Source organism: Aspergillus japonicus (assembly GCF_003184785.1).
Source record: "Aspergillus japonicus CBS 114.51 unplaced genomic scaffold BO86scaffold_5, whole genome shotgun sequence".
Lineage (NCBI taxonomy): Eukaryota > Fungi > Ascomycota > Eurotiomycetes > Eurotiales > Aspergillaceae > Aspergillus > Aspergillus japonicus.
The window spans coordinates 588315-609993 of NW_020291642.1; the positions used below are offsets into that span (position 1 = coordinate 588315).

The window sequence follows — 21679 nt, forward strand, 5'->3', positions numbered from 1 at the left end:
TGTAACCATGGCTAATCTAACCAACTGGCTGTTGGCAGGTAACCCGGGAATTGCCGCCCTGGCAGCGCGAGTAACTGCGATGGTGATCACAGGGAAGAAATGAAATGACAGCAAAGCGCAGAGTTTCCCCTGGTCTCATCGAAAGCATCGGCGCTTGGGGTCGAGATACGTTGGAAGCGGGAATGGTCTGTCTTCCAGGGCTCTCTGGCTCTCAAGACCCTGCACGGTAAGTGTGATTTGAGGCTGTTGATGACTTCTAATGAGAATGAAAAGCATTGCATGAGATTCTCAACCGTAAGTTGTATCAGAGGGATACCAGGGTATTCTTTTCCGGCCTATTCTTCTCTGCACGTAAGATTTTGTGGGACAAGAAGTTGATTAGAGGAAGAAGGCTACGTACCGGCACCTCACTCCTCCGTACAATTGTGCTTGGCTGTAGCGGAGGATTAGATAAGACACCCGGAGCGGAACTCGATCACGGGCGGCTAAACCGCAACAGGCCAAGCGCATCTCTACAGAACTTTTTTTTCCTCTTCAGCAACCTCAACTTGGGTCCAGAAAGTCGGCGACGGTCGACCAGCACAACAGTCTTTCAGAGTCAAGAAGTTGTCGCTCGAATTTGCTGTGGGGTCAGGCTCTTTATCGCCTTCTGCTACCTCCTTCGCGACACGGACACATTTCCATTTATCGCCTTGATTCCACCCGCAGAGTCCATCCAAAATGGCCAAGAAAGCGTCTCGTCCGGCCGCTTCGAAAACTTCCACCGCTGCGTCGCCCGCGGTAACAGGATCGACACAGATCGGAAATCAGTCTTCAATCTTGAAGGCGTCTTTCGCTCCATCAGAATACCAACTGACACTCTTCGCGTCGGTCATCCAAGGCCTTGGTGCTCAGCATCTCCGCATTCACGATACGAACACAGGACGGTTACAGTGCGAGCATGTTTTGGGTCCTAAGGAGATTGTGACCTCACTAGACTGGGGTTATTTCGCCGGTCGCCAGAAGGACAAGGATCAATCGAAGAAGAAGAGAAAGAGGAATTCCGATATCAATGGGGGCGCTTTCGATCAGGGCGATGTCGTCGTCGCCTTTGGAACCAACACTTCTGAGATCCGAATGTATTCGCCTGTCGATGATAAGATTGTCGGCACACTTGTTGGTGGACACGACAAGGGAATCAAAGATTTCAAGTTTACTATCAGTCGGCCCGGACAGGAGGGTTGGAGCATTGGCGGAGATAGCAAGCTAGTGCAGTGGGACCTCCGCACCGGACAGAGGACAAGGTAAATTCAGCCCCAGTCACCTCTTACCAAGGTCATTCTTTCGGTTAATCATGTCTTCAGAACCGTTCATCTACCTTCCACGTCGACATATAATACACTCTCGCGTCCGCTTCCTTCTAACCCCCATGTCATCTGCGCCTCGCAAACGCCGTATATTGTTAGCGTGGAGAAGGACGAACCGCCTGTGTCGTTCGATGCTATGCGCAATCCTATCAGACAAATCTTCACATCTTCAGCAGAGTCTGCAGGGACGGGATTGTTCCTCGTATCCGATAGTGATCGCTACATTAATGTCTTCGATGCCGAGAAACAGGGACTTGTCATGAACCTTGTGGCTGAGCAGGGTGTGAGCTCCCTAGCTTTGTATACCGGCGTCGAAAAGAGCGGCGATGCTCTACAGGTAGAGAAGCAAGTTCTCGCCGCTGTGACTGAGGATGGCACGATTGAACTCTTCACGCGGCCATTCGTAACGCCCGTTGAGCAGACTTCTGCCAAGGGTGCTGCTCAACAGAGGGCCAGATCTAAGCAGGCCATCAGGAGAGCAGAGGCATCGATCAAGGTCACCATGTCTGCTACTTCCGAGGCGCTTGTGTCAGTTGTGGCAGCGACGTTCCAAGGTTCCGACCTGGTTGTTGTCTGGGCTGACGGTGGTGTCGTTCCTGTCTTCGAGCGGATCCAATGGCTCGATGAGGAAACCGACGAGGTGTTGTTCACTGGCACTAGGACCTTTCCTAGAACCAAGACTGGCGGAGTTTTGGGTTCCGTCACCACGAACGGAACAAGAAGCGCCAGAGAAGACGATGTCGACCAGTCCAGGGCCACGGTAGAGCAGGGAAACATCATTGAAGATGACATCGAAATGCAAGATTCTAAGGAGGATGCTGCTTCCCAGGCCGATAGCGAAGAAGAGTCCGACTCCGACGCCGACAACGAGAAGCCCTCGAAGCAGTTGCAGAAGAAGGAGGAGGACAGCGATGTTGAAATGGGTAATGAGCAAGAGTCAGGCTCCGAGGACGAAGAGGAGGAGACTGGCGAGCCGTCTTTCGGTGAGCTTGTGCGCGCTAACCAGGAAATCGTTGACGTTGAAGCCGAGCTCGAGGACGACGTGCATATGGGATCCTTGATTCCCGGAAAGCCAAACGCCGCGATCCAGCAAATCCCTTCGGGCGTGTCACTGTCCACCGTTCTCACTCAGTCTCTTAAGACCAACGATACCGCTATGCTCGAGTCATGCTTCCACACCGGCGACCTCTCTATCATCCGCACTACCATCCAACGCCTCGACTCTTCCCTGGCAGCCACTCTCCTTCAGAAACTTGCAGAGCGCCTTTCCGGTCGCCCCGGCCGTTACGGGCACCTTCTCGTCTGGGTTCAATGGACCTGCGTCGCGCACGGTGGAGCTCTTGCTGGTAAGCCCGAGCTTCTGAAGCGGATGTCGACCCTCTTCAAGATCATGGAGCAGCGCTCTTCAAGCCTTCCTTCGCTGCTCCTGCTCAAGGGCAAGCTCGATATGTTGGACGCCCAGCTCGGATTAAGACGGTCGATTCACAACGGTGAAGAACCCATGGACAGCGAGGATGAGGAGAACATCATTTACGTGGAGGGACAGGAGGACGAATACGAGGACAGCGACGCCGAGGCGAACAAGAACACCGTCACACCCCGCACCAAGTCGATACGCGACCAGACCTACGACGAGGAGGAGTCGATGATGAACGGCGTGCACTACGGTGGAGACTCTTCCGAGGATGAAGAAGAAGGCAGCGAGGAAGAGGAGGACGAGGACGAGAACATCCTCGATGTCGAGGCGGAAGAGTCCGCTGGCTCCTCGGATGCGGAAGAGTCCCTCGAGGAAGACGAAGACGAGGATGCCGAGGATGCCGAGAGCGTCGGCTCCATGGTGGACTTCATCGCAGACACGGAGGACGAGGAAGAGTCTGATGACGAGGCCACTTCCGCCCCTCAGCCTCCGCCTTCCAAGAAGGCCCGGCTGGCCAGCGGTGGCGGTGGTGGACGAGGCAAGGGCAAGAAGACAGGCAGAAAATAGGCGATAGATCAAATTCTCTCTTTTTTTTTTGTTCACTCTCATCACCTTGTCATCCCATTTTCTACCACCTCACCTACCTCTCCTACCATTAGATTTTATACCCCCGTTCTTCATCAGGCAACAGTAATGTTGGTGTCATTCTTCCCGGATGTTCTATTATTGCCATCAACCTAAAAAGTACAGAGAGAGAGGGAGGGATGTGTTGAGTTACGAGTAAAGGATCATGTTTTGATTGGTTGTAATTGGGATTTTTTTTTTTTTTTTTTTTTTTTCTTGTCGTTTTGTGCTAGAATTAGGGCGTGAGAAAATCAAAAAGGAGGGAAGGAAGGGGTAGTGTGAATATGTGAATATATATCAATTATCTTTCTTCATCTCATCCCCCGGCTAATGCAACCCTAAATATATATCTCTCCAGCCACGTGACATACCAATCCCATAAGCCAACACACTCAAATCACCCCAGCATCTTCCCCCCCTTCCTCACAAGCCCCCGAATGCACCACCTGATGCGCCGGCACCTCCGACAAGGGCACCTCCACCGCCACCGTCATCTCGCCGGACGGATACGTCGTCGCATGGCCCTCCGCGCTCACCTCTTTAGTGTCCAGCGCCAGGATCGCCCCGTTCTTGCCCCCGGTCACCCACGCCTCATCCTCCGAGGTCGGGAGCGTGATATGCGCCACGCCGGAAAGGAAAATCACCCATCTGGTTTGTTTCGGGGCATGTTACTTTAGGGACAGTACAGTACAGTACACGCGACTCAGAACATGGAACGATACGGGAAGGAGAGGTGTGACTTGACTTTATGGTGATGGGTTTTATGGTCTATGTTGGTGGGTGAGAGGGGAAACAACATACTGCAGCGCGGGAGCATTGTGTTGGCCGCCGTCATAGTGGGCGGGGATGAGGATGTTGGTTGCGTTGCCGGTGATGCGGCCTAGGTTGAGGACGGCGTTGCCGGAGACGCCGGCCTCGGAGGTTAGGGAGTAGCCCGGTTGCAGGGCCCAGCATTCGAGCACGGAGTGGTTGTTGTGGGCTGTGAGTGTGGTGATGTTGAGGGTGCTGGGGAATGTAGTATCGGTAGTCGTTGTGGTGTTTGTGGTGGTGGTGGTGGTGGCTGCTGCTGCTGATGCTAGGGCAGTGGTGCTGAGGGCTAGGATGCTTGAGATAAGGTTGATAGTGATAGTGGTGAATACGCCCATTGTGGATGGTTGCAGGTCCGAAGCAAGGCTTGATTGAGGTCGGTGGGTATGGAGGGAAATAGAGTGGTTGAAATGCTGTAGTACTGAGCACTGTACGGAGTACAAGAGGCAGGATGCTGTAGGCGATGAGCTACATATATGATAAGAATTTTGATGACGTGCCACCCGAGGGCTGAAAATATCCGAGTAATTGAATTCACAGCACAGTGGGCTCTTTATTCCAAGTAAGTCTATTGATGATCATTGGTTCCGGAATGCAAGATCGCGGTGAAAAAGGCTTGAGTCAGTTTAGACGCGCTATTGATGTATGAACAAAACCCATGCAGCAAGGATCGTCGGCCCGGTCCGATTCCACAGGCAGGAGGGTTCCCATCCTCCATGAGGTATGCATGCCAGAGAGATCTCATTGAAAGAATAATGGGTGACTACAATTTAGTAGTTAGCGGGTTGTAATAATGATATGCACCTACGGCAAGCTTCGCGATCCACGTCGCACTGGTATCAGGATCGCTGGTATCAACGAATGATTTCATCCCCCGGTTTCTCTAGACCTTCCAAACCCTCAAGGATGCCACTGCCCCCAAAAGAGCCCGCCACTGCAGCTGTGCTTCGCTTAGATCCGCTCCACACCTCATGAAATTTGACGCTTTGATCACTGGAAGCTACGATGATGCAGCCTTCGTGCATCGTGCGCGAACACCATAGGCCTCCCTCCTTAGCGCGCGGCCGTACAAAGGCGCGACTCATACGGCGTCGACTCGGCTGATATCGGCTTTGCCCGGCTAACCGGTCTTGATTTGCTGTGCTCGACACGCCCTCATCTTCAACCTCGCCCGAAGCTTCATGCTCAAAAGTATGGGGTCTTCCAGGGTAACTGACAGCGCAGAGTGCCCGCCCGCAATCGACCACGAGGTCATTATCTGCGCTTTCCCAGCTGCTTCCGTGCGGCCCCCAAGGAATTGCAGCGATCTGCTCACAAGTCGGCCAAGCGAATACCGCAATTCGGTAGGGGTGCTCTGGTTGGGCGAACCCGAACGTAGCCACGATCTCCCGCCTGGTCTTGCTCCAAATCAAGCCCGTCACTTGTGCATATACATGAATTGTGGCCAGACATGCACCCGTCGGGGCGTGGTAGAAGTGGATAGTTCGGTCGTTTGATCCTCCACCGGTGGCCAGGAGGGATGGTTGCCAAGGAGCAAATGCAATCGCTTTCACCGCCGCCCCATGGATTAGTCGATGTTTTTGACGGTTGGCTGGAACCATGATTGTTTTTTCACCACCGGAGATCAAAGACCCCGTATGGTTCAGCAGCGATGTGGTAAAAGGTCTAACGTATGACAAAGCCCAGGGTGGAAGCAGGTTGCTGATGAGACTGCGTCTTCGGTGGTGGAGCCTGCCGGCCTCTGTTGTAAGATTAGAGAGCGAACCTGTGCCTTCTGTGCCTCCGGACTGGCCTGACTGGCGCGCGGATTGGTGTGAGGAACGATATGACGAATCAGTCTGAACCGAAAGATTGAGTTCACGCGGAGGAAGGATAGTCTGGAGCTCAAATAGCAGACAAAAGTTGTCATTACCCCCTGTTGCAAGAAAAGAGCCATCCGGTGACCAACTGATTCCACAGATCTGCTGTGTGTGAGCAGCTATTTTGGCGAGCAAGGTCATGGCTCCGTTCCAGTCATATCGGTCCCATATCTCATCATCAGGCCACTCCACTGAGTAGTACCATATGTTCCCTAGATCATCTCCTACAGCCAGATCCTCGACATCAACTTCCATATTGCGGAATCGTTCTGATGCTCTGCGGGACTTGGTTTGCTTGAATGCCACACATGTAATGCTCTCAGGATGGCTAATCTCAAATCGGACCTCAGCGTCGAAGACACTCCACAAAAATAACATCCCCGACTGTCTTGCAACAGCCAGTATACTTTTGCCGCCATTGTCAGAGGAGAATGCTAAACATGTCACGTAGTTGGAGGGATGCTGATCGCTGAGGGGAGGATGCTGTACCCCAAGGTCTTCGGACCACAAATACACGCGGTGACCCAAACCGACAGCAAGAATACCGGATGTGGGTGAATATGCCAATGTTGAGCAATAAAAGTCATCGCGAAGGAGGGGCGCATCTAGAATGCGAAATGGACGATTGGGGACGACTCGTTTACTCGGCTTGGATACAGGCATCCCTGACAGTGGGCTCAATGATCAGTCATACGTCTCGGGACTCTGAGAGGCTCAAAATAGATATCAAAAGGACGACAAAAGATAATTAGCAGTCTACCAGGAGCTTCGTTGCTAGAACAATGCGAAACCACACAAGCACTCGGTTGACCTTGTGAGCAGAACTGTGACTTACACAGATCTCTCCCATTCCGTTTCCAGGCATTATCCTTCCACACAAAGGGAGAGAATCTTTCGTAGTCCGAAGGAGCTGGATTCGGCAAACCGCGGAGCAGTGACCAGGGCTTACTGCTTTGTATAAGTCTCGTTGCCGGATCAAAGTCCAAAGCAAGTGCCACCCTGGATTTATGTTTCTCGCGTTCCTCGTTCGCCGCAGTCTGGGGTAAGAATTTAGCAGTAAACATGGGAGCAGTAGTGCCACTGGCGAAATGAGAGCCCGAGCAACGAGCGACTGTCGTAGATGCTCGACCCAAGGCGGCAGAGTTTCCTCCGACATTCCAGACAGCTCCATAGCTGATTTGTCTCGAGATGTCTCTGGAGTCGCGGAACGACGGATCACTTCCAGTATAGGCAGGCTCGATGACAAGGTGAGGACGATAGTGAGTGCTGCAAATGCGATTTGACGCTACCTTGGAACCGCTGAAATATCTTGGAAGGTGTGACGGCATGAACGGATCATCTCTAGGCGGTCGTCGTCGCAGTAGCTTCTCCTCTGGCGATAATTCTCGCGGTTTCTTGACTATATGAATTGGTGTTGTGGGCGCGCAGTTGGACTCTCGCAAGGGAATATATCGATCAGGCAGCCCACATCTCATACTGCAGTCAGATGGCTTGTAGTGCACGGGAAGTCTTATTTTGGATCGAGTTTTCCTAGTCGGCCCTGTTGTTAAGGTAGACAACGCGTGGTCTGAAGCCCTCAAAGCATTCGCATGAGGGGCGGACGAACGCCTGTTTCCCGGTTTGAGAGGAGAGAACTCCAAGCTCTTGGCATCTTGCAGTTTCTTTGACCCAGGTAGAGGAGTATGTATATTGAGTTTGGAATGAGTGACGGGCTCCAACAGTGATGGGGCACTCGCACACAGGTGAAATGATGGTACTCGCCCACCTCCATTGGCCGATGGATTGGGTAGAGAAGGATCGGAATGAGAATGAGAGGCTGTCAGCATTGAGCTTCGCGATGAGCGAGTGCTTAAGGTCATTGTTCTCTCTGCCTCGGTTTGAGACAACAAGCAGTTGAGGGTGCGCGGATGGTATTCCCCAGATATATAAAGAACGCTGTTAGTTACTGTGTCTTTGGTAAAGTTCGTGAGGCCAAGAAATGAGCCGGGGCTCTCTTATTGATATACTGCCATGCTGCCAAAGAACAGCATGGCGGAGTGATAGTTGGCAATAGTCAGAGAGAAGAGACTAACCATGATATCTCCGCTGAATGCAAAGTAGACTGGCTGTATAGAGTAGAACACGTGACTCATCTAGATAAGGAAAGTGGCTGCGGCTCGCCTGGAAAGGCAACCAGGGACTCGGTAAGTGGACTGGGAATAGTCGCCGCTTCACATACTGAGTGCTCACTCGCTCCGAGGTCATCTCTTATCGATAACCTTAGTGACCGCCATCCTATTTGCAATCCAGCTGGACAAGGAAGCACTTGTTGACAAAAAACACCCCCAAAAAGTCTTCCTTAATCTATAATGACTGAAGTGACGTACCTATTCTTGCTGGCTCATTCGCGCACACCAAACTGACCCTGTATGCAACTACAGCATGGGATTCCTCGATACGCCCGTAGAGGGGAGCGGACTGAAGAAGCTCGCCAACAAGAGCTTCGCAAGATCGAGAAGTATCGAGAACTCGAACAGTCAGTCCGAGAAAAGGTGCGTCGATGCAATCGTACATCTCCATGTAGCGTGATCTAACGGTGGTGATCAGGTTGCGGCACAGCAGTACACACCAGAGACTCTACAGAAAATATCCGAACTGCTAAGCAGCAACCCTGAGTACTACACGATATGGAACTATCGTCGTCAAGTCCTGCGAAGCGAATTCTCGCGTGCAGAATCTAGCGGCTCCAACGAAACAGGAGCTGAACAGATCGCTTCCTTGATCAAGAGCGACCTGCTATTCCTTATTCCCTTGCTCAAGAGTTTTCCCAAGTGCTACTGGATTTGGAATTACCGCGTCTGGCTTTTGGACGAAGCCAAGCGTCTTCTTCCTGCTTCAATCTCCCGTCGATTCTGGCAAGAGGAATTGGGCCTGGTAGGCAAGATGCTCAACCTTGACAGTAGGAACTTCCACGGCTGGGGTTACAGACGATTTGTCATAGAGACTCTTCGGGAGCTCAAGTCCGCTGAGCAGCCCAGCGAAGACATGACCCAGGCTGAGTTTGACTACGCAAAGAAGATGATCGGCGCCAACCTGTCGAATTTCTCTGCTTGGCACTATCGTACCAAATTGATCCAGCGACTGCTAAACGAGCGATCAGCCAGCGATGAGGAGCGGAGAAAGATGCTCGATGACGGTATGTTACATTTCCCGCCGTGTGGCGCAGACACAAGCGTCTTACTGCGTGGGCATGCTAACATGTCATTTCGGAAGAGTTGGAATTGGTCCATCGTGCCTTGTGCGACCCATATGACCAGTCATTGTGGTTCTACCACCAGAACTTAATGTGCGTCTTTGATCCGATGGTAGCGGCGCAGACAATGGCACCGAATCTCAGTGACTCGGAACGCTTGGAATATCTCCGACAAGAGATTGAAGAAATCGAAGACATGCTAGATGGGGCGGAAGACTGTAAATATCTCTACCAAGCCTTGATCGACTGTACGTTGTTGGCGTGGAAGGTGGAGGGAATCACTCCCGCTGATACGCAGAAACGGGCGGTGTTAAAGTGGCTTGCGGAGTTGAAGAAGCTGGACCCGCTGCGACAGCAACGGTGGCTGGATTTTGAACAGTCACTTGCCTGCTGAGCCGATCATGATCATCCCTTGTCAACCGATCTGGAGTCTGATAGATAGAACGCCATCTTCGGGATATTCTTTATGAGACTTGATTTTCTATGTCATTTTTTATTTTTTATTTTTTATTTTTTTTTTCCATTCCCTGGTCCCTTTCTCAATCAATCCTTGCTTAGCTATTATGCTTCTGTGTCCCACATATCGTCATAGACACCGATGTAACCAACTAAAGATAGCGGAATACATATATATACGTAGCTCTTAGTCGGTGGAGACGGCAGCTGTTGAGGGAGTGGGTGTGAATAATAATGGATTGTTGGTGAGTTTCAGAATAATAGATGTGGCTCTGGGAAGGAATGTTTCCCTTTGATATCGATCGATAGCCAAAAGAATCAACCCACGAGTCAGTCCCCATGGGAAAAAAAAGAAAGAGAGAAAGAGAGTAAGATAAAAATACAAAAAATGCTGCCTGCAGACTTGGAGGTTCAATAAAACGGTGTTCACCTTGTCTTTGTTGATTAGAACTTCTCCTGTCTCTTATTTTTAGTTTGGCAATCAGCTGGTCTTCCAAGTGGTCAAAAGTCTTCTTCTCCTGACTAGTAATTGATTAGTGCGGAGTACACCAACGGTACCAGACCTACACAGCTAGTTTTAAGGGGGGAACTGTACTCCGTACTGTACATGCAAGAGTCAGTCAGCCAGCCAGTCATCCATTCATACCACAATCACAATCACAATACACAATAATAGAGAGACTACGAATTACGCGGAGTCGAGACTGCCTAGTCGGGAATTGTCCGCCTCCTCTTCTAGTTTGCTGCTCTTCTCACTCTCACTTTGCCTCTCACCTTCTTCCTTCCATTCTACTTGGCTATTGTGTATTCTTGCAACCTGTCTTCAACTACACCTAAAAAAAAGGGAGTCAACCTCCTGGATTTAACTTGCTGGGAACCGATCTTCCTAGTTCCGTGGCACGGTCCTAGAATTCCACCCGCTGGCTTCTGGGTCCATCCATTCCATTCATCCCCATCTCCCGTTCGTCTATCCAACCTCTCGCTGTGCACTTTCCCCCCCTTCCTCCTTCCCTCGAGTCTCCAGTCTCAACTCCTCACCTCTCTCCACCACCAGAATTAATTTCTTTCTTCTTCTAACAGCGGTCGGTGGCTACCGTCCCATCTCCGCCTGCCTCCACCTCCTCCCTATCATGGAAATTTCGCAGTCCTGACCTCCTCAATCGCTCCCCCCCCACGTATCGCGCGTGTATTCAGCCTCGTTGTATCAATTGGAAATTCAAATCTGGAAACCAACTGGTCTTACATAGTTTCGGCCCCCCCCAGGTGGTCGGGTCTAAAATATGTCGTCTTCCAGACGCAATAGCGAAACTTACGAAGGAGTGAGCCTCTGACCTCTCGACCCGAATATATTCGATATCCTTGAGGGCCCCATAATGACAACTTATTTGTACCAGGAATCTTTCGATGATGCACCTGAATCTCCGACTTCACACGCTGATCTTAGCGTCTCTATCCCGAAGAGTTCCTCCTCCCGATCGTTGACAGACAGTCCTCCGAGTGGATCGATTGTAACACCTCAATTGACGGAAGCACCCCCACTACCTATAAGCTCCCAAAGCTCCCAAGAGGACTCGGAAAACGTCGAAGAGAGCGATGCCGCCAGTGTAGACAGAAAATCTGAAGCAGAGGATACCCCCCGCAAGACCAAGAAGTCACCATTGCTGACCGCGCATCGGTTGTCGACTACTTCCCTTGACGAGGTGAACCTTACCAGCAATAAGGAGGAAGAAGAGTCGCTTGAGAACCAACGCTTGAGCCAGGAGCTCAAATCTGGCACACCTCCACCAATTGTATCTAGAGACTCGATTTCCTCGCAGAGCTCGCGCCTTCAGGGATCGACCAATGCTTTGTCCAATGGTGCTTCCACGAACAAAGCGGCCGCTCCTGCACCACCCCCACCACCAACCCGTTCGTTCACCAGCCCCTTCGCATGGCTTTCTCGAAGCTCGTCATCCAACAAGGAGGCCAAATCGCCTCCACCACAGCCCCGCCGCAACACGGCTGCGTCGATTTCCACGCTCTCCAGCAATCCTGACGGTCGACACCACGATGGAGAAGATGCGGACGGCGCCGGCTCAAGGAGGCCTCGACGAAGCAGCCTGAAGGATCAATTCAAACAGCTCAGATTGCGTGACGAAGGTCTTGTATCGGAGAACGACGAAGCGAGTGTCACGTCAGGACGGGCCAGTATTAGTCACTCCGCAGGGAGCCCTCCGAGTATCCCGGAAGAAGGCGACAGCTACACGAGCATTACTCCATCCGCAGCTTCACCCTCCAATGGTACGTCGACCGTGAATCCAAATCTGCCGCCGGGTACAGTCGCAGGCTTTTCAGCCTCAGCGACAGATGCGTCTGCACCGGTAGACTGGGAGCTCTGGCAGCAATTAGTCAATCGTGGTCCACAAGCGCTGAAAGGGGCGAATTCGGAGGAGCTTAATGCCGCCATCAAACGAGGAATTCCGCAAACTATTCGAGGGGTGATCTGGCAAGTCCTGGCTGACAGCCGCAACCCCGAGCTGGAAGAGGTGTACCGAGAACTTGTTGCCCGTGGTACAGACAAGGAGAAGCAGCGACCTGGCAACGGCTCGGCCAGTGGACTAGGCGAAAAAGACTCTGCAAGGTCGTCATCTCGTTCTTCGGTTCGCTCAGAGCGGTCCGCCTCTCTGGCACAATCAGTCAATGGCTCCTCGAGCCCTTTGCATGAACTCGATTCCGAACGGCTGGCCAAGGAACAAGCAAAGAAAGCGAAGGAGGATGCATTGGCGTTGCAAAAGTTGGAGAAGACAATCCGACGCGATTTGGGCGCTCGCACGAGTTATTCGCGCTATTTTGTTTCGCAAGGGAACCAGGAGGCTTTGTTTGGGCTGTGCAAGGCGTATGCCCTGTACGATGAGGGGGTGGGATACGCCCAGGGAATGAATTTCATTGTCATGCCCTTGCTCTTCAACGTATGTCACCAAATTACTTAAAAGACCAATGAGTTACACTGACGGTCTTGCAGATGGACGAGGCGGAGGCATTCACACTTCTGGTCAAGCTCATGAATCAGTATGGTTTGCGGAAGATGTTTATCCAGGAGATGCCTGGTCTTCACCGCTGCTTGTATCTCTTTGAGCGTCTGCTGGAGGACTTCGAGCCGGCCCTCTACTGTCACCTCCGGCGACGCGGTGTACCTCCCCAGCTGTACGCAACACAGTGGTTTCTCACTCTGTTTGCTTATAGGTTCCCTCTACAATTAGTCCTTCGTGTTTACGATCTCATATTCGATGAAGGCCTTGAGAACGCTATTCTCAAGTTCGCTCTCGCCATCATGCGCCGAAATGCAGACGCGCTTTTGGAGATGAAGGACATGGCACCTCTGACCACGTTCCTGAAAGAGCGTTTGTTCGACGTTTACATCGACAGGCAACCGACTCCCTCCTCGATCCTGGAGTCCGGCTTCTTTGGAAGCTCGGGCGCTGCCGACAAGGAAGTCTATCGCGCGGATATCATGGTGCAGGACGCTTGCGCTATACCTTTAGAACCAGAGACGGTCAGTACGTACACGGCTGAGTGGGAGGACAAGGTGCGGACGGAAAAGGAGCGCGAGGTCGAGCTCGAGAACTTGAAGCACACTGTGGCCGTGCAAAGTGCCCGGATCCGCCAGTTGGAGGAGCAGAACGAGGCTTCTGACAAGGAGCATGTTCAGCTCGCGTCAGAACTGGTTCACATCAAGGTCGAAAACGAAGAGCTGACAGACATCAATGATGCATTGAAGATGCAAGTCAAAGAGCTCAAGATTGTAGTGGACAAGCAACCAGCAGAGGTTGAGGAGAAGCTGCGCACAGAGATGGACCGCATCATGCAACGCAACCTTGAGGTTCAAAATGAGAACCGGTCAATGGTCGAGCAGATGGCCGAGATGGAGAAGGAGCTGGTACAGGCCAAGATGAAATGGGCCGAGGTGAGTCTGTCTCTGGTCATTCGGTTCCCACAGTACAACGCTGACTTAACGAATTCAAAGATTCATGAAAACCACGAGAATCTCAAACAGAAATGGAGTGACCTACGCAAGGCTCTCGACTAAGTTGCGGGTTGTATATTCTGGGCTAGAATTCAGTGATGGAGGAGTAGTTGCTGGCTTCGCTGCTTTTTTCCCCTTGCTTTCCTCGTTCGGTCTCCTTGACGGTTTCTGAACCATATTGTACATTTTAAACGGCTGACAAGGAGGGCAAAACTCTTGGGTACCCTGTACTTTTAATCCCAGGGCATGATGGGCGAGGACCATGTTAGTTGTCTCATGTTTATGTTTTCATCTTCACTTCTGCTCGACTCGGCAGCGAAACCAGGGCATTCAGCTATGCTCCAGCATGCATGCATGGAACTGATTCATGAATTGGATATTAAATCATACAACACGAGTGTCTGAGTAGAGTATATTCAGATAAACATCCCTTTCCTGTTGAGAAGAAAGACCTCACACAAATCACCTGTCCCTTTGATCTCCTTCACATTCATAGAACACTCTCGAAGTACGTCGTCAAGACATCCTCCCGCACGGGTCCCACCACCGCCTTCAGCGCCTTGTGCGCCTCACACTCGGTATCATAGTACTTCATATCCTCCAGCGAGGCAAACGTCGTCTTGACGCTCAGATTGTAGCCCTTGTTGCGCGGGTCGGGGAACGACGGGCCCGCGGCCGCGCTGACGATGTATGGCTTTCCGTCCTAGATCGCCGGTTTCAGGGTCAGTATCTTGTTGTGTTTCGTAAAACTCCACCCGGCAAGTAGAACAAGTGTTTCGGAAATAGCTATGTACCTTGACGGCCGTCTTCGCAAGCACCTTGTACTGCTCGAGCACGCGGTCCCGGGCCGTCTCGTCGGGGATCTTGAATAGAGTGATGCGTTCGACGGCGGGGGCCATTTTGGGGAGGGTGCGGAGCATTCAAATCACCAAGAAGGTTCTTGTTGGGATGCCGGTGGAGGTATTGCTTTGAGGGTTTGTTTCGTGTAAGGAACTAGGTTAGGAAACAGAGGTGAGGTATATGTACAGTAGATTGGCGAAAGGTGGGGGGGGTGGGAGAGGGCAGGGGCTTTATGTATTGTAGTTATCCCGTCGGGGCAGAGTATAGGCGGTTGCGGGGTAGTTAGTCCAGGGAAATGGGGAATAGTACCGTATAGTGCAGTATTCTGGTGGGGGCTTTTGTTGGTGGTTACTAGTTAGCCTAGGTAAGATGGAACTCGGGTCTTGGTTAGTTACTTCTTGGTGGGATTATAGTCCTGCAATGGTGAATTGCGTTGATTGTTGATGCTCACACTACAGTAGCTTGAGCTGGAAGGAAGGGGGGAACTTTCCGACGGATGTCGGCTGGCGTCGGGTACGGTCGGGTCTGGGTTATGATCCTGGGGTTTTTATTGTATGTACTGTACATCGGGGCTAATGTGAGATGGTGATTTACTGGACGAGATACTTGGGAATGGCTATGCAGAGGTTGCTGTATGATTTGGTATTCATGTGGTGCTTCTATTGTTCTTGCCTGTTGTTGTGTGGACCCAGTGACTGCTGCTATACTCGGGGCCATCGATGACGACGACTCGACCGCGGAATTCTTTCCTCGCGCTCCCTTTCCGCCGCGCCCACCCCGGCTATTTTCCTTGCCGACGTTGCGGAATATTACCTACCTACAGGACCGTCCTGTCTTGCTTCCCTCTCGATCATCCTCTATGATGGTCTAACGAGATCCCTTGTGCAGACTGCAACGCGACATGTCGTATGCCAATCACAAATTCCCCCGTAGAGCCTGCTCTCGTTCGAAGGCCTCGAACAGACCCTGGAAGTTCCCGGCGCCGAATCCATCGAAGTTGTTGCGCTGGATCACTTCCAGGAAAACCGTCGGTCGGTCGAGCACGTGCTTGGTGAATATCTGGAGCAGGTAGCCCTTCTCGTCGAAATCCACCAGGATGTGCAGGTCCCGCAATCGGTCGATATCCTCTGCGATCCGCGGACCACTATCGGACAGCCGCCGCCGCAGGTCGACATAATACTCGTCCGGGACGCGCAGGAAGGACATGCCGCGCTGCCGGAGTCGGCTGCCGGCCGTGACGATATCGTGCGTTCGGAACGCGATATGCTGCACCCCAGCAGCGTTGTAGAAGTCGACAAATCTGTTGCGTGAAGTATGGTAAGTTTCTGGTTGCGGTCTGCAGTGGATGGGCTAGGGACGGTACGCACTCCTCGATCTGGGACTTCTTCTTCCCCGGGGCTGGCTTGTTCATGGGCATCTTGATCACTTCATTGGGTGACGCGACGACGATGGAGCGCATGGCCGAGTACTCTCCACACATGCTCGAGTCGTCCACGGTCCAGTACCGGTGGAATTCGAAACAGTCTTCATAGCTGCAGTATTGGCGTTCAGCATGCAATCCTTCAGCAGCATGTACCGGGTAGACTTACTACTTCACTATGGAGTCGACACCGTTCGAAGGCTGATTGCCGACGCAATGGTCGATTTCGATAAAGTCGATCTGTGGAAGGAGTCGATTGATGGAATCCTCCTCTACCACTGCTTTGTAGCCGGGGAGGAATGGCCCTGAGTAGTCTTGCCGGCTGATTAGCGTATGTGTCGTGTCTCCATACGCCCCTACAGTAGCCACGCTGATGCTGCCATTGCTTCCGTCTACTAGATTCTGAGGCGGCGCAGCAGAGGTTGCACCATTGTCGACCGCTCTCTTCCAGACACTCTCCACATCACCATTAATCCTGAACGCGACATCTTTGACTCCGTCTCCGTGTTTGGTCAAATGAGCGTGGATCTCAGCTAGAGAGGGCTTCTCATCGCGCTCGGACACAGCTCCCTCTGTCTCCAACGGAGTACGAACGGGCGAGGTAAGGACAAAGGTGGCGCCGTGATTCGAAACCACATAGGACACGATATTGCGAGACCCCGTCTCGGGGCCCCGGTAGGCAACATGCTCGAAGCCCAAGCGAGTGGCGTAGTAGCTTGCAGCCTGCTTCGCGTTGCCAACGTACCATGTGATATGATCGAAGCCCACGTATTCCGGACCCAGTTTCGAAGGAGAGATGTCCTCCTCGGCCTGCGACAAAATAGCCATGGCAAGGACACAACGCGTAGAAACCGATTAGAGTGGAGATAGACTTTGCCCGTGCACCGGTAGACAGCACGTCTCATAGTCCAGACCTCCTCTTCTCGCCCACTTTTAATCATGTCTTATATCTCTGCCCGCGTGTTTTGAGTTATGTCGTGAAAGCCAGATCCGCTCCGATATCGCCATGATAGGAGACTGTATTGCCGTCGTTGTTTGACACCCGCTGCAAGGTTTTTTTTTTCACCATCTCCCCGCGAGTTTGGACAACGACAAGCAACAAGGTTCAGCCTCTGACATCTGCATGACATGCCACCGCCAAGGCGGGTTTCAACCGAACCAGGACAAATCCCCCAGATTGCTCTGCAGCAGCTACCTTGCTGTAGCTTGGAGCAAGCATGTGCTGTCCCAAGATCACGCGCTCTTAGAGGTCATTGACCGGCTCCGGTCGGTTCTTGAAGTAAATCTTGTATCGCACCACCTCGACCACCTCCAACTCGTCACTATCGCCCCCCCGCGCGGAACCCGCCGCCGGCGCCGGCCTCCGCTGCACGAGAGCCAGCGGCTTCGGCAGCTTCTTCACCTCGCCTGTTATGCGTTGGTAGCGTCCGACGTACAGGTAGACCCGCTTCATCCAGGCCGCGTCGTCCGCGGGATTCTGCGGCGAGTAGTCCGGGAACATGAGCTTGCCGATCGGGGTCTCGAACACGGACGCCCCGTCGGGAGATTCGGCGGAGTGGGAGGGATCATCGTGGGATGGGATGTTGATCGTGCCTTGAAGTTCCAGGAGCGCCAGGCCGGAGGGCGTTTGGAGGAGCTGGGGGAGAGGGTTGGAGACGCGTGAGGGAGATCGCGACGCGCGCGGATGGAGGGTGATGGATGGCATTGTGAGATAGTGCGGTAGTCGAGAATCAAGATTCGGAGGCGGAGATATGCTCTGGTAGCACGACTGATTAGGTTTCTGCACGGCAATGAGCAGTATGTCTGCTGGTTCTGGTGGGTTGGAAGTCAGTGTCGAGTTCTCTGAAGCCGAGGTGGGTAATTAGCGCGTCGGGCGTGCATTTGTCGCGCGCGGTATCTTATCGGCGGTCTTTTTTTGACTACAGTACATTTGGTCATCACATGAATCAAGTATCATGTTTGCGCAGCGTCGACTGCGGTGATTTATAAATCCTTGGATATCAATGCTACGAATGAAATTATGTGTGGATACAGAAATGGGCTCGATGAGATAGGAGCAATCATAAGAGCGACATAATATTTCATTCTATTTATGACTCCTGGCGAAAATGTGCCCACACTATGTCAGAATCCATAAGCTGCTCAGTCGTGCCCCTACTTAGGCTGAGTGCTCTTGGTACAAAGCGACCTGAAGTGGTATGGCTGGTGCTGTCCATGATGGATCGACCTGGCCCACCTGGCCGGGTTTGTGAGCCGAAAATAGCGAGGTTTTCCTGAATGGCTATGCAGAAAGAGTGCGATTCGAGTAGCCTCTCCTTCGCGCAATTTCAACAGTAATGTGTCTTCAAGACACAGTATTCCTGCATAATAACGCAATGCGCTAGCGGATCCTGATTCAGAGGTTGACTAGCGCCATGGCTGATCATAGACGGCGCGCGGTTATGTTGGCGGATCATTAAGTCAACCGGCTATGTAGTGATCTGAAGTAAGAATGGAAACTGACAGATACACTGAAGACGGAGATTATGCCATTGAGATCATTCAGCTGTTGCGGTAGCAGGCATTCTCAAGGTTCTGAAGACCCCGTATGGCCTCGTTGACGCCCTCCTCGCCTGTCATGCCTACAGGGCCTTGCATCTTGCCGTACCGCAGATCACTCAAGTCACCCACCAGGCCATTGAGATCGGACAGGAGTGAGCTTGCTTCCTTGTCGACTTCGGTCACCTCGTGTTCCACATTGGAGCATGCCGTCTGCATGGCCGCGAGGAGACTCGATACTGAGTGATAATTAGACGTAGAAGTCGTCTGCCCAAACAGCTCAACATCCATGTCCATCTCGCGCTGCTCAGCTGAGCTGATGCCATCAATGCCTGTCTTCATCAGGGATTTACGGAGCTCTGCCTTCTGGCGTTCGCCCTGAACTGCTTCCTTGTCAATGTTCTCATTGACTAGGTCCATGTCTTGCTCGCGAATCTCTTGTAGCTCACGATAGAGAACCCTGATGTGCGGATGAGAGCGTAGTCTCTTTGGAAAGAACTCAGTGAATTGCTGCAACGAGATGATCGTTGGCAAGGGAGCTGGGGTCAAGAGGAAATTGCTCAGAATGGCTGTCTCTGAAGGTGCCATAATGGATCGTGTTGCCGTAAGGAGCGCGGCTATGTCACATAAAACGAGCTAGAATTACTCAGCGCTTGCTTGCCGGCAAAAATGACAGTTTCTCTCTCAGTGATGGACGAAATTTGGTGGCTGTGGTGTTACGCTTAATCGGGACAAATCGCGTTCCAAGCCAATCAGAAATTGGAAAAGGTGATATAGGTGAGCGATGAAGGGGAAGAGAAGCAATTCAAGAATAACATATAGAAGTGTAAATGTTACTTTATTGTGTGCTGTGGCCTTTGAGGGGTTGTAAGGTTGCACGTAGGGTCATTTGTTATATCCAAGAGTAAGCGAAGGAGTGGTGGAGAGGGAAGAAGAGGAAGGGCGAATGTTCCAATTTAGGCCACCAGGCCGTGACTTGCCCTTTCGGACGCGTTTCTTCCAACAGACGGTGATCCCGCGGGCTTCCTCTTTCTTGCCCCAACCGCGACATGCGATAACATAACTAACACTCACCACCTCAATCCCTGCAGCTCATCTTCTCCCCAAATCTTAAGACACTTCATTTACGCCCGTGATAAATTGACTTGTGGCTGCTACTATCGCATGTGAGATATCTGACCAACCCCCATCAAAATTTCATGACATTGACCTTGACCCTAGCCAACCTCCAAACATCTCTCTCTCTCTCTCTCTCTCTCTCTGAGAAGATCAAGACAGCTCCTCAGCGGCTGAACTCGTCTCAGCTGGGAGACTTGTAACTTTGACCTGATTTATCTCCTTTTGCCAAGGGGCTTTGTCCGCTTGAAGAGTTCGTCAACTTGCTGCACGTGCTGTTCAGGAGCAAGAGCACTGATCGGGGCTAAAGCAAGCAGTAGCCCTGATACAGGAAAGATTTGCCTCTCCTAGATTCTTCTCACAGTTTGAGACAGCCCAGGTATCAGTGTTCTGTGTCGTTGTCGGCAGCATCATCCTTGTGACCAAAGAATACCCCTCATCTCGAAACATCACTCATCCATCTCATCATGGCACCTGCAAGCCATATGAACTACCAGAAGGACGAGAGAGTCCTTTGTTTCCACCATGAGATTCTCTATGAAGCAAAAATCCTGGACCTGAGGCACATTGATCCTGACGACCGCAAGAGTCCGTACGAGTACCTTGTCCACTACAAGGGGTGGAAGAACACGTACGTCTTATCCTCGCCTTATCACCCCCGTAATCACTTCTCCTTATTGAAGATCTTCTCAATTTTACCTTCTCGACCTCGAAATGTTTCCCATGTTCTCGTGTCGCCCGATGCTTTTTACCCCCTTCTCTGCAGGAGGAGGTGTTGATTTCCATCTGTGATTCTCGATGTGGCTGCTGTTACCCTGGGCCGGTGGGGCGGGATCATCAGAGCCTGGCTGACTGATATGCTGCTTTACTGCAATTAGGTGGGATGATTGGGTCCCGCAAGATCGACTTCGTAAATTTACAGATGAGAATCGAGAGTTGGCCACGACTCTCCGTCGTGAGGCTGAGGCTGCGTTCCGCCAGAAGAATGTGAAGCCCTCTGTGAAGAAACGGGGAGGCTCCGATCGCAGTTCCGCCCGGGACAGCGAGGAGAGGCAAACTTCTGTTCCGGGCCGCGGGACGAAGAGAGCACGAGAAAATGATATTGAAAAGGTATGTCTGCTTCTAGCTCTGTATTCAAACATAGGCTTTGCCGGTCTTGCACATTACTGCAGTGTCTAGTGACAATGTGCTGAAAGGATCAGCATATCTATCGTTGGTTTACTGACAGCCTCAATACAGGAGGAGAGCTTCTATGTCCGGCCATCAGTGCGGATTGCCATGCCCGACAATTTGAAATCCCTTCTGGTCGATGATTGGGAGAATATCACTAAGAACCAGCAAGTGGTGGCACTGCCGGCCAAATGTTCAGTTAGCCAGATCTTGGATGACTATGTCAAGGAGGAAAAGCCTAAGAGGACGAGCACCGCTGACCTGGATGTTCTTGATGAGATCATCATGGGTATCCGCGAATACTTCTACAAAGCACTGGACAAGATCCTTCTCTATCGCTTTGAAAGGGAACAGTATCGTGTGATTCGCAAGAGGTGGGAGGATGGCAATGGGGACTGGGCCGATAAAGGTCCTCTTGAGACCTACGGTGCTGAGCATCTGACGCGGCTTTTCGGTAGGGCTCGCTTCCTCACAACTTGCTGCGAATGCTAACCTATAATCCTCATAGCGACCATGCCTGAGCTCATCGCCCAGACGAACATGGATGCTCAATCCACGAACAGGCTTCGGGAAGAGCTCTCCAAGTTCACAATCTGGCTGAGCCGCAACTCCGCCAAGTACTTTGCAACTAGGTACACGAATGCCAGCAACGAGTATATCGAGAAGTCGCGCGGGGCTCCAAATCCAGCTCCGGCCACCGCTACCTCGCGTCTTGTGTGATGAACCGAGTATGGGAGTTCTATCGATCTGAGGCGGTCAATCTCGTGTGCTTTCCTGATCTTACAAGTGTTTTTGGGGCCAATTTTTGTGTTGTGGGCCATGGAGCACAGTCCTGTGGCGCTCTGATACAT

The 21679-nt window shown here is 51.9% G+C and overlaps 10 protein-coding genes across 10 annotated transcripts; 4 read left to right on the forward strand and 6 right to left on the reverse strand.

Moving 5' to 3' along the window:
• The first annotated feature begins 542 nt into the window (after nucleotides 1-542).
• BO86DRAFT_385983 (NUC189-domain-containing protein) lies at nucleotides 543-3605 on the forward strand. The gene is made up of 2 exons (XM_025671231.1): nucleotides 543-1283; nucleotides 1344-3605. Exons 1-2 carry the CDS (start codon nucleotides 721-723, stop codon nucleotides 3328-3330), a joined length of 2550 nt encoding a protein of 849 aa, XP_025531582.1. The 5' UTR covers nucleotides 543-720; the 3' UTR covers nucleotides 3331-3605.
• A 211-nt stretch (nucleotides 3606-3816) lies between these two features.
• On the reverse strand, nucleotides 3817-4586 carry BO86DRAFT_385985 (uncharacterized protein). Its single transcript, XM_025671232.1, has one exon. It carries the CDS (start codon nucleotides 4530-4532, stop codon nucleotides 4149-4151), a length of 384 nt encoding a protein of 127 aa, XP_025531583.1. The 5' UTR covers nucleotides 4533-4586; the 3' UTR covers nucleotides 3817-4148.
• Nucleotides 4587-5048: 462 nt separating this feature from the next.
• On the reverse strand, nucleotides 5049-7381 carry BO86DRAFT_354452 (WD40 repeat domain-containing protein; the record flags this gene model as incomplete). Its single annotated transcript, XM_025669581.1, has 3 exons — nucleotides 5049-5959; nucleotides 6017-6718; nucleotides 6889-7381. The coding sequence occupies 3 exons, from the start codon at nucleotides 7379-7381 to the stop codon at nucleotides 5049-5051; spliced, it is 2106 nt and encodes a 701-aa protein (XP_025531584.1).
• Nucleotides 7382-8281: 900 nt separating this feature from the next.
• Nucleotides 8282-9804, forward strand: BO86DRAFT_164220 (Rab geranylgeranyltransferase BET4). The gene is made up of 4 exons (XM_025666445.1): nucleotides 8282-8410; nucleotides 8474-8584; nucleotides 8640-9228; nucleotides 9306-9804. Exons 1-4 carry the CDS (start codon nucleotides 8402-8404, stop codon nucleotides 9677-9679), a joined length of 1083 nt encoding a protein of 360 aa, XP_025531585.1. The 5' UTR covers nucleotides 8282-8401; the 3' UTR covers nucleotides 9680-9804.
• A 1310-nt stretch (nucleotides 9805-11114) lies between these two features.
• Nucleotides 11115-13807, forward strand: BO86DRAFT_395983 (putative GTPase activating protein (Gyp5); the record flags this gene model as incomplete). The annotated part of the gene is made up of 3 exons (XM_025673369.1): nucleotides 11115-12689; nucleotides 12743-13684; nucleotides 13745-13807. The coding sequence occupies 3 exons, from the start codon at nucleotides 11115-11117 to the stop codon at nucleotides 13805-13807; spliced, it is 2580 nt and encodes an 859-aa protein (XP_025531586.1).
• Nucleotides 13808-14081: 274 nt separating this feature from the next.
• On the reverse strand, nucleotides 14082-14782 carry BO86DRAFT_385987 (Dabb family protein). The gene is made up of 2 exons (XM_025671233.1): nucleotides 14539-14782; nucleotides 14082-14447 (listed from the first exon to the last, which is right to left on the reverse strand). The coding sequence occupies exons 1-2, from the start codon at nucleotides 14641-14643 to the stop codon at nucleotides 14235-14237; spliced, it is 318 nt and encodes a 105-aa protein (XP_025531587.1). The 5' UTR covers nucleotides 14644-14782; the 3' UTR covers nucleotides 14082-14234.
• Nucleotides 14783-15477: 695 nt separating this feature from the next.
• On the reverse strand, nucleotides 15478-16979 carry BO86DRAFT_164290 (4-hydroxyphenylpyruvate dioxygenase family protein). The gene is made up of 3 exons (XM_025666446.1): nucleotides 16174-16979; nucleotides 15952-16116; nucleotides 15478-15884 (listed from the first exon to the last, which is right to left on the reverse strand). Exons 1-3 carry the CDS (start codon nucleotides 16830-16832, stop codon nucleotides 15500-15502), a joined length of 1209 nt encoding a protein of 402 aa, XP_025531588.1. The 5' UTR covers nucleotides 16833-16979; the 3' UTR covers nucleotides 15478-15499.
• Nucleotides 16980-17247: 268 nt separating this feature from the next.
• BO86DRAFT_376028 (Ctf8 family protein) lies at nucleotides 17248-17709 on the reverse strand (the record flags this gene model as incomplete). Its single annotated transcript, XM_025670510.1, has 1 exon — nucleotides 17248-17709. The coding sequence occupies one exon, from the start codon at nucleotides 17707-17709 to the stop codon at nucleotides 17248-17250; it is 462 nt and encodes a 153-aa protein (XP_025531589.1).
• Nucleotides 17710-18105: 396 nt separating this feature from the next.
• Nucleotides 18106-19465, reverse strand: BO86DRAFT_385989 (Cnl2/NKP2 family protein). Its single transcript, XM_025671234.1, has one exon. It carries the CDS (start codon nucleotides 19128-19130, stop codon nucleotides 18546-18548), a length of 585 nt encoding a protein of 194 aa, XP_025531590.1. The 5' UTR covers nucleotides 19131-19465; the 3' UTR covers nucleotides 18106-18545.
• Nucleotides 19466-20125: 660 nt separating this feature from the next.
• Nucleotides 20126-21548, forward strand: BO86DRAFT_376030 (MRG family protein; the record flags this gene model as incomplete). The annotated part of the gene is made up of 4 exons (XM_025670511.1): nucleotides 20126-20289; nucleotides 20537-20768; nucleotides 20898-21282; nucleotides 21337-21548. 4 exons carry the CDS (start codon nucleotides 20126-20128, stop codon nucleotides 21546-21548), a joined length of 993 nt encoding a protein of 330 aa, XP_025531591.1.
• Between the last annotated feature and the right edge of the window lie 131 nt (nucleotides 21549-21679).

Coding starts and splice junctions, on each gene's coding strand:
- BO86DRAFT_385983 (XM_025671231.1), top strand. CDS start 721: ATGGCCAAGAAAGCGTCTCGTCCGGCCGCTTCGAAAACTTCCACCGCT. Junction 1,284..1,343: donor CGCACCGGACAGAGGACAAG/GTAAATTCAGCC, acceptor TCATGTCTTCAG/AACCGTTCATCTACCTTCCA.
- BO86DRAFT_385985 (XM_025671232.1), bottom strand. CDS start 4,532: ATGGGCGTATTCACCACTATCACTATCAACCTTATCTCAAGCATCCTA.
- BO86DRAFT_164220 (XM_025666445.1), top strand. Junction 8,585..8,639: donor AACAGTCAGTCCGAGAAAAG/GTGCGTCGATGC, acceptor GGTGGTGATCAG/GTTGCGGCACAGCAGTACAC. Junction 9,229..9,305: donor GAGAAAGATGCTCGATGACG/GTATGTTACATT, acceptor TCATTTCGGAAG/AGTTGGAATTGGTCCATCGT.
- BO86DRAFT_385987 (XM_025671233.1), bottom strand. CDS start 14,643: ATGGCCCCCGCCGTCGAACGCATCACTCTATTCAAGATCCCCGACGAG. Junction 14,448..14,538: donor TTGCGAAGACGGCCGTCAAG/GTACATAGCTAT, acceptor CCGGCGATCTAG/GACGGAAAGCCATACATCGT.
- BO86DRAFT_164290 (XM_025666446.1), bottom strand. CDS start 16,832: ATGGCTATTTTGTCGCAGGCCGAGGAGGACATCTCTCCTTCGAAACTG. Junction 16,117..16,173: donor GTCGACTCCATAGTGAAGTA/GTAAGTCTACCC, acceptor CCAATACTGCAG/CTATGAAGACTGTTTCGAAT. Junction 15,885..15,951: donor AAGAAGTCCCAGATCGAGGA/GTGCGTACCGTC, acceptor TTCACGCAACAG/ATTTGTCGACTTCTACAACG.
- BO86DRAFT_385989 (XM_025671234.1), bottom strand. CDS start 19,130: ATGGCACCTTCAGAGACAGCCATTCTGAGCAATTTCCTCTTGACCCCA.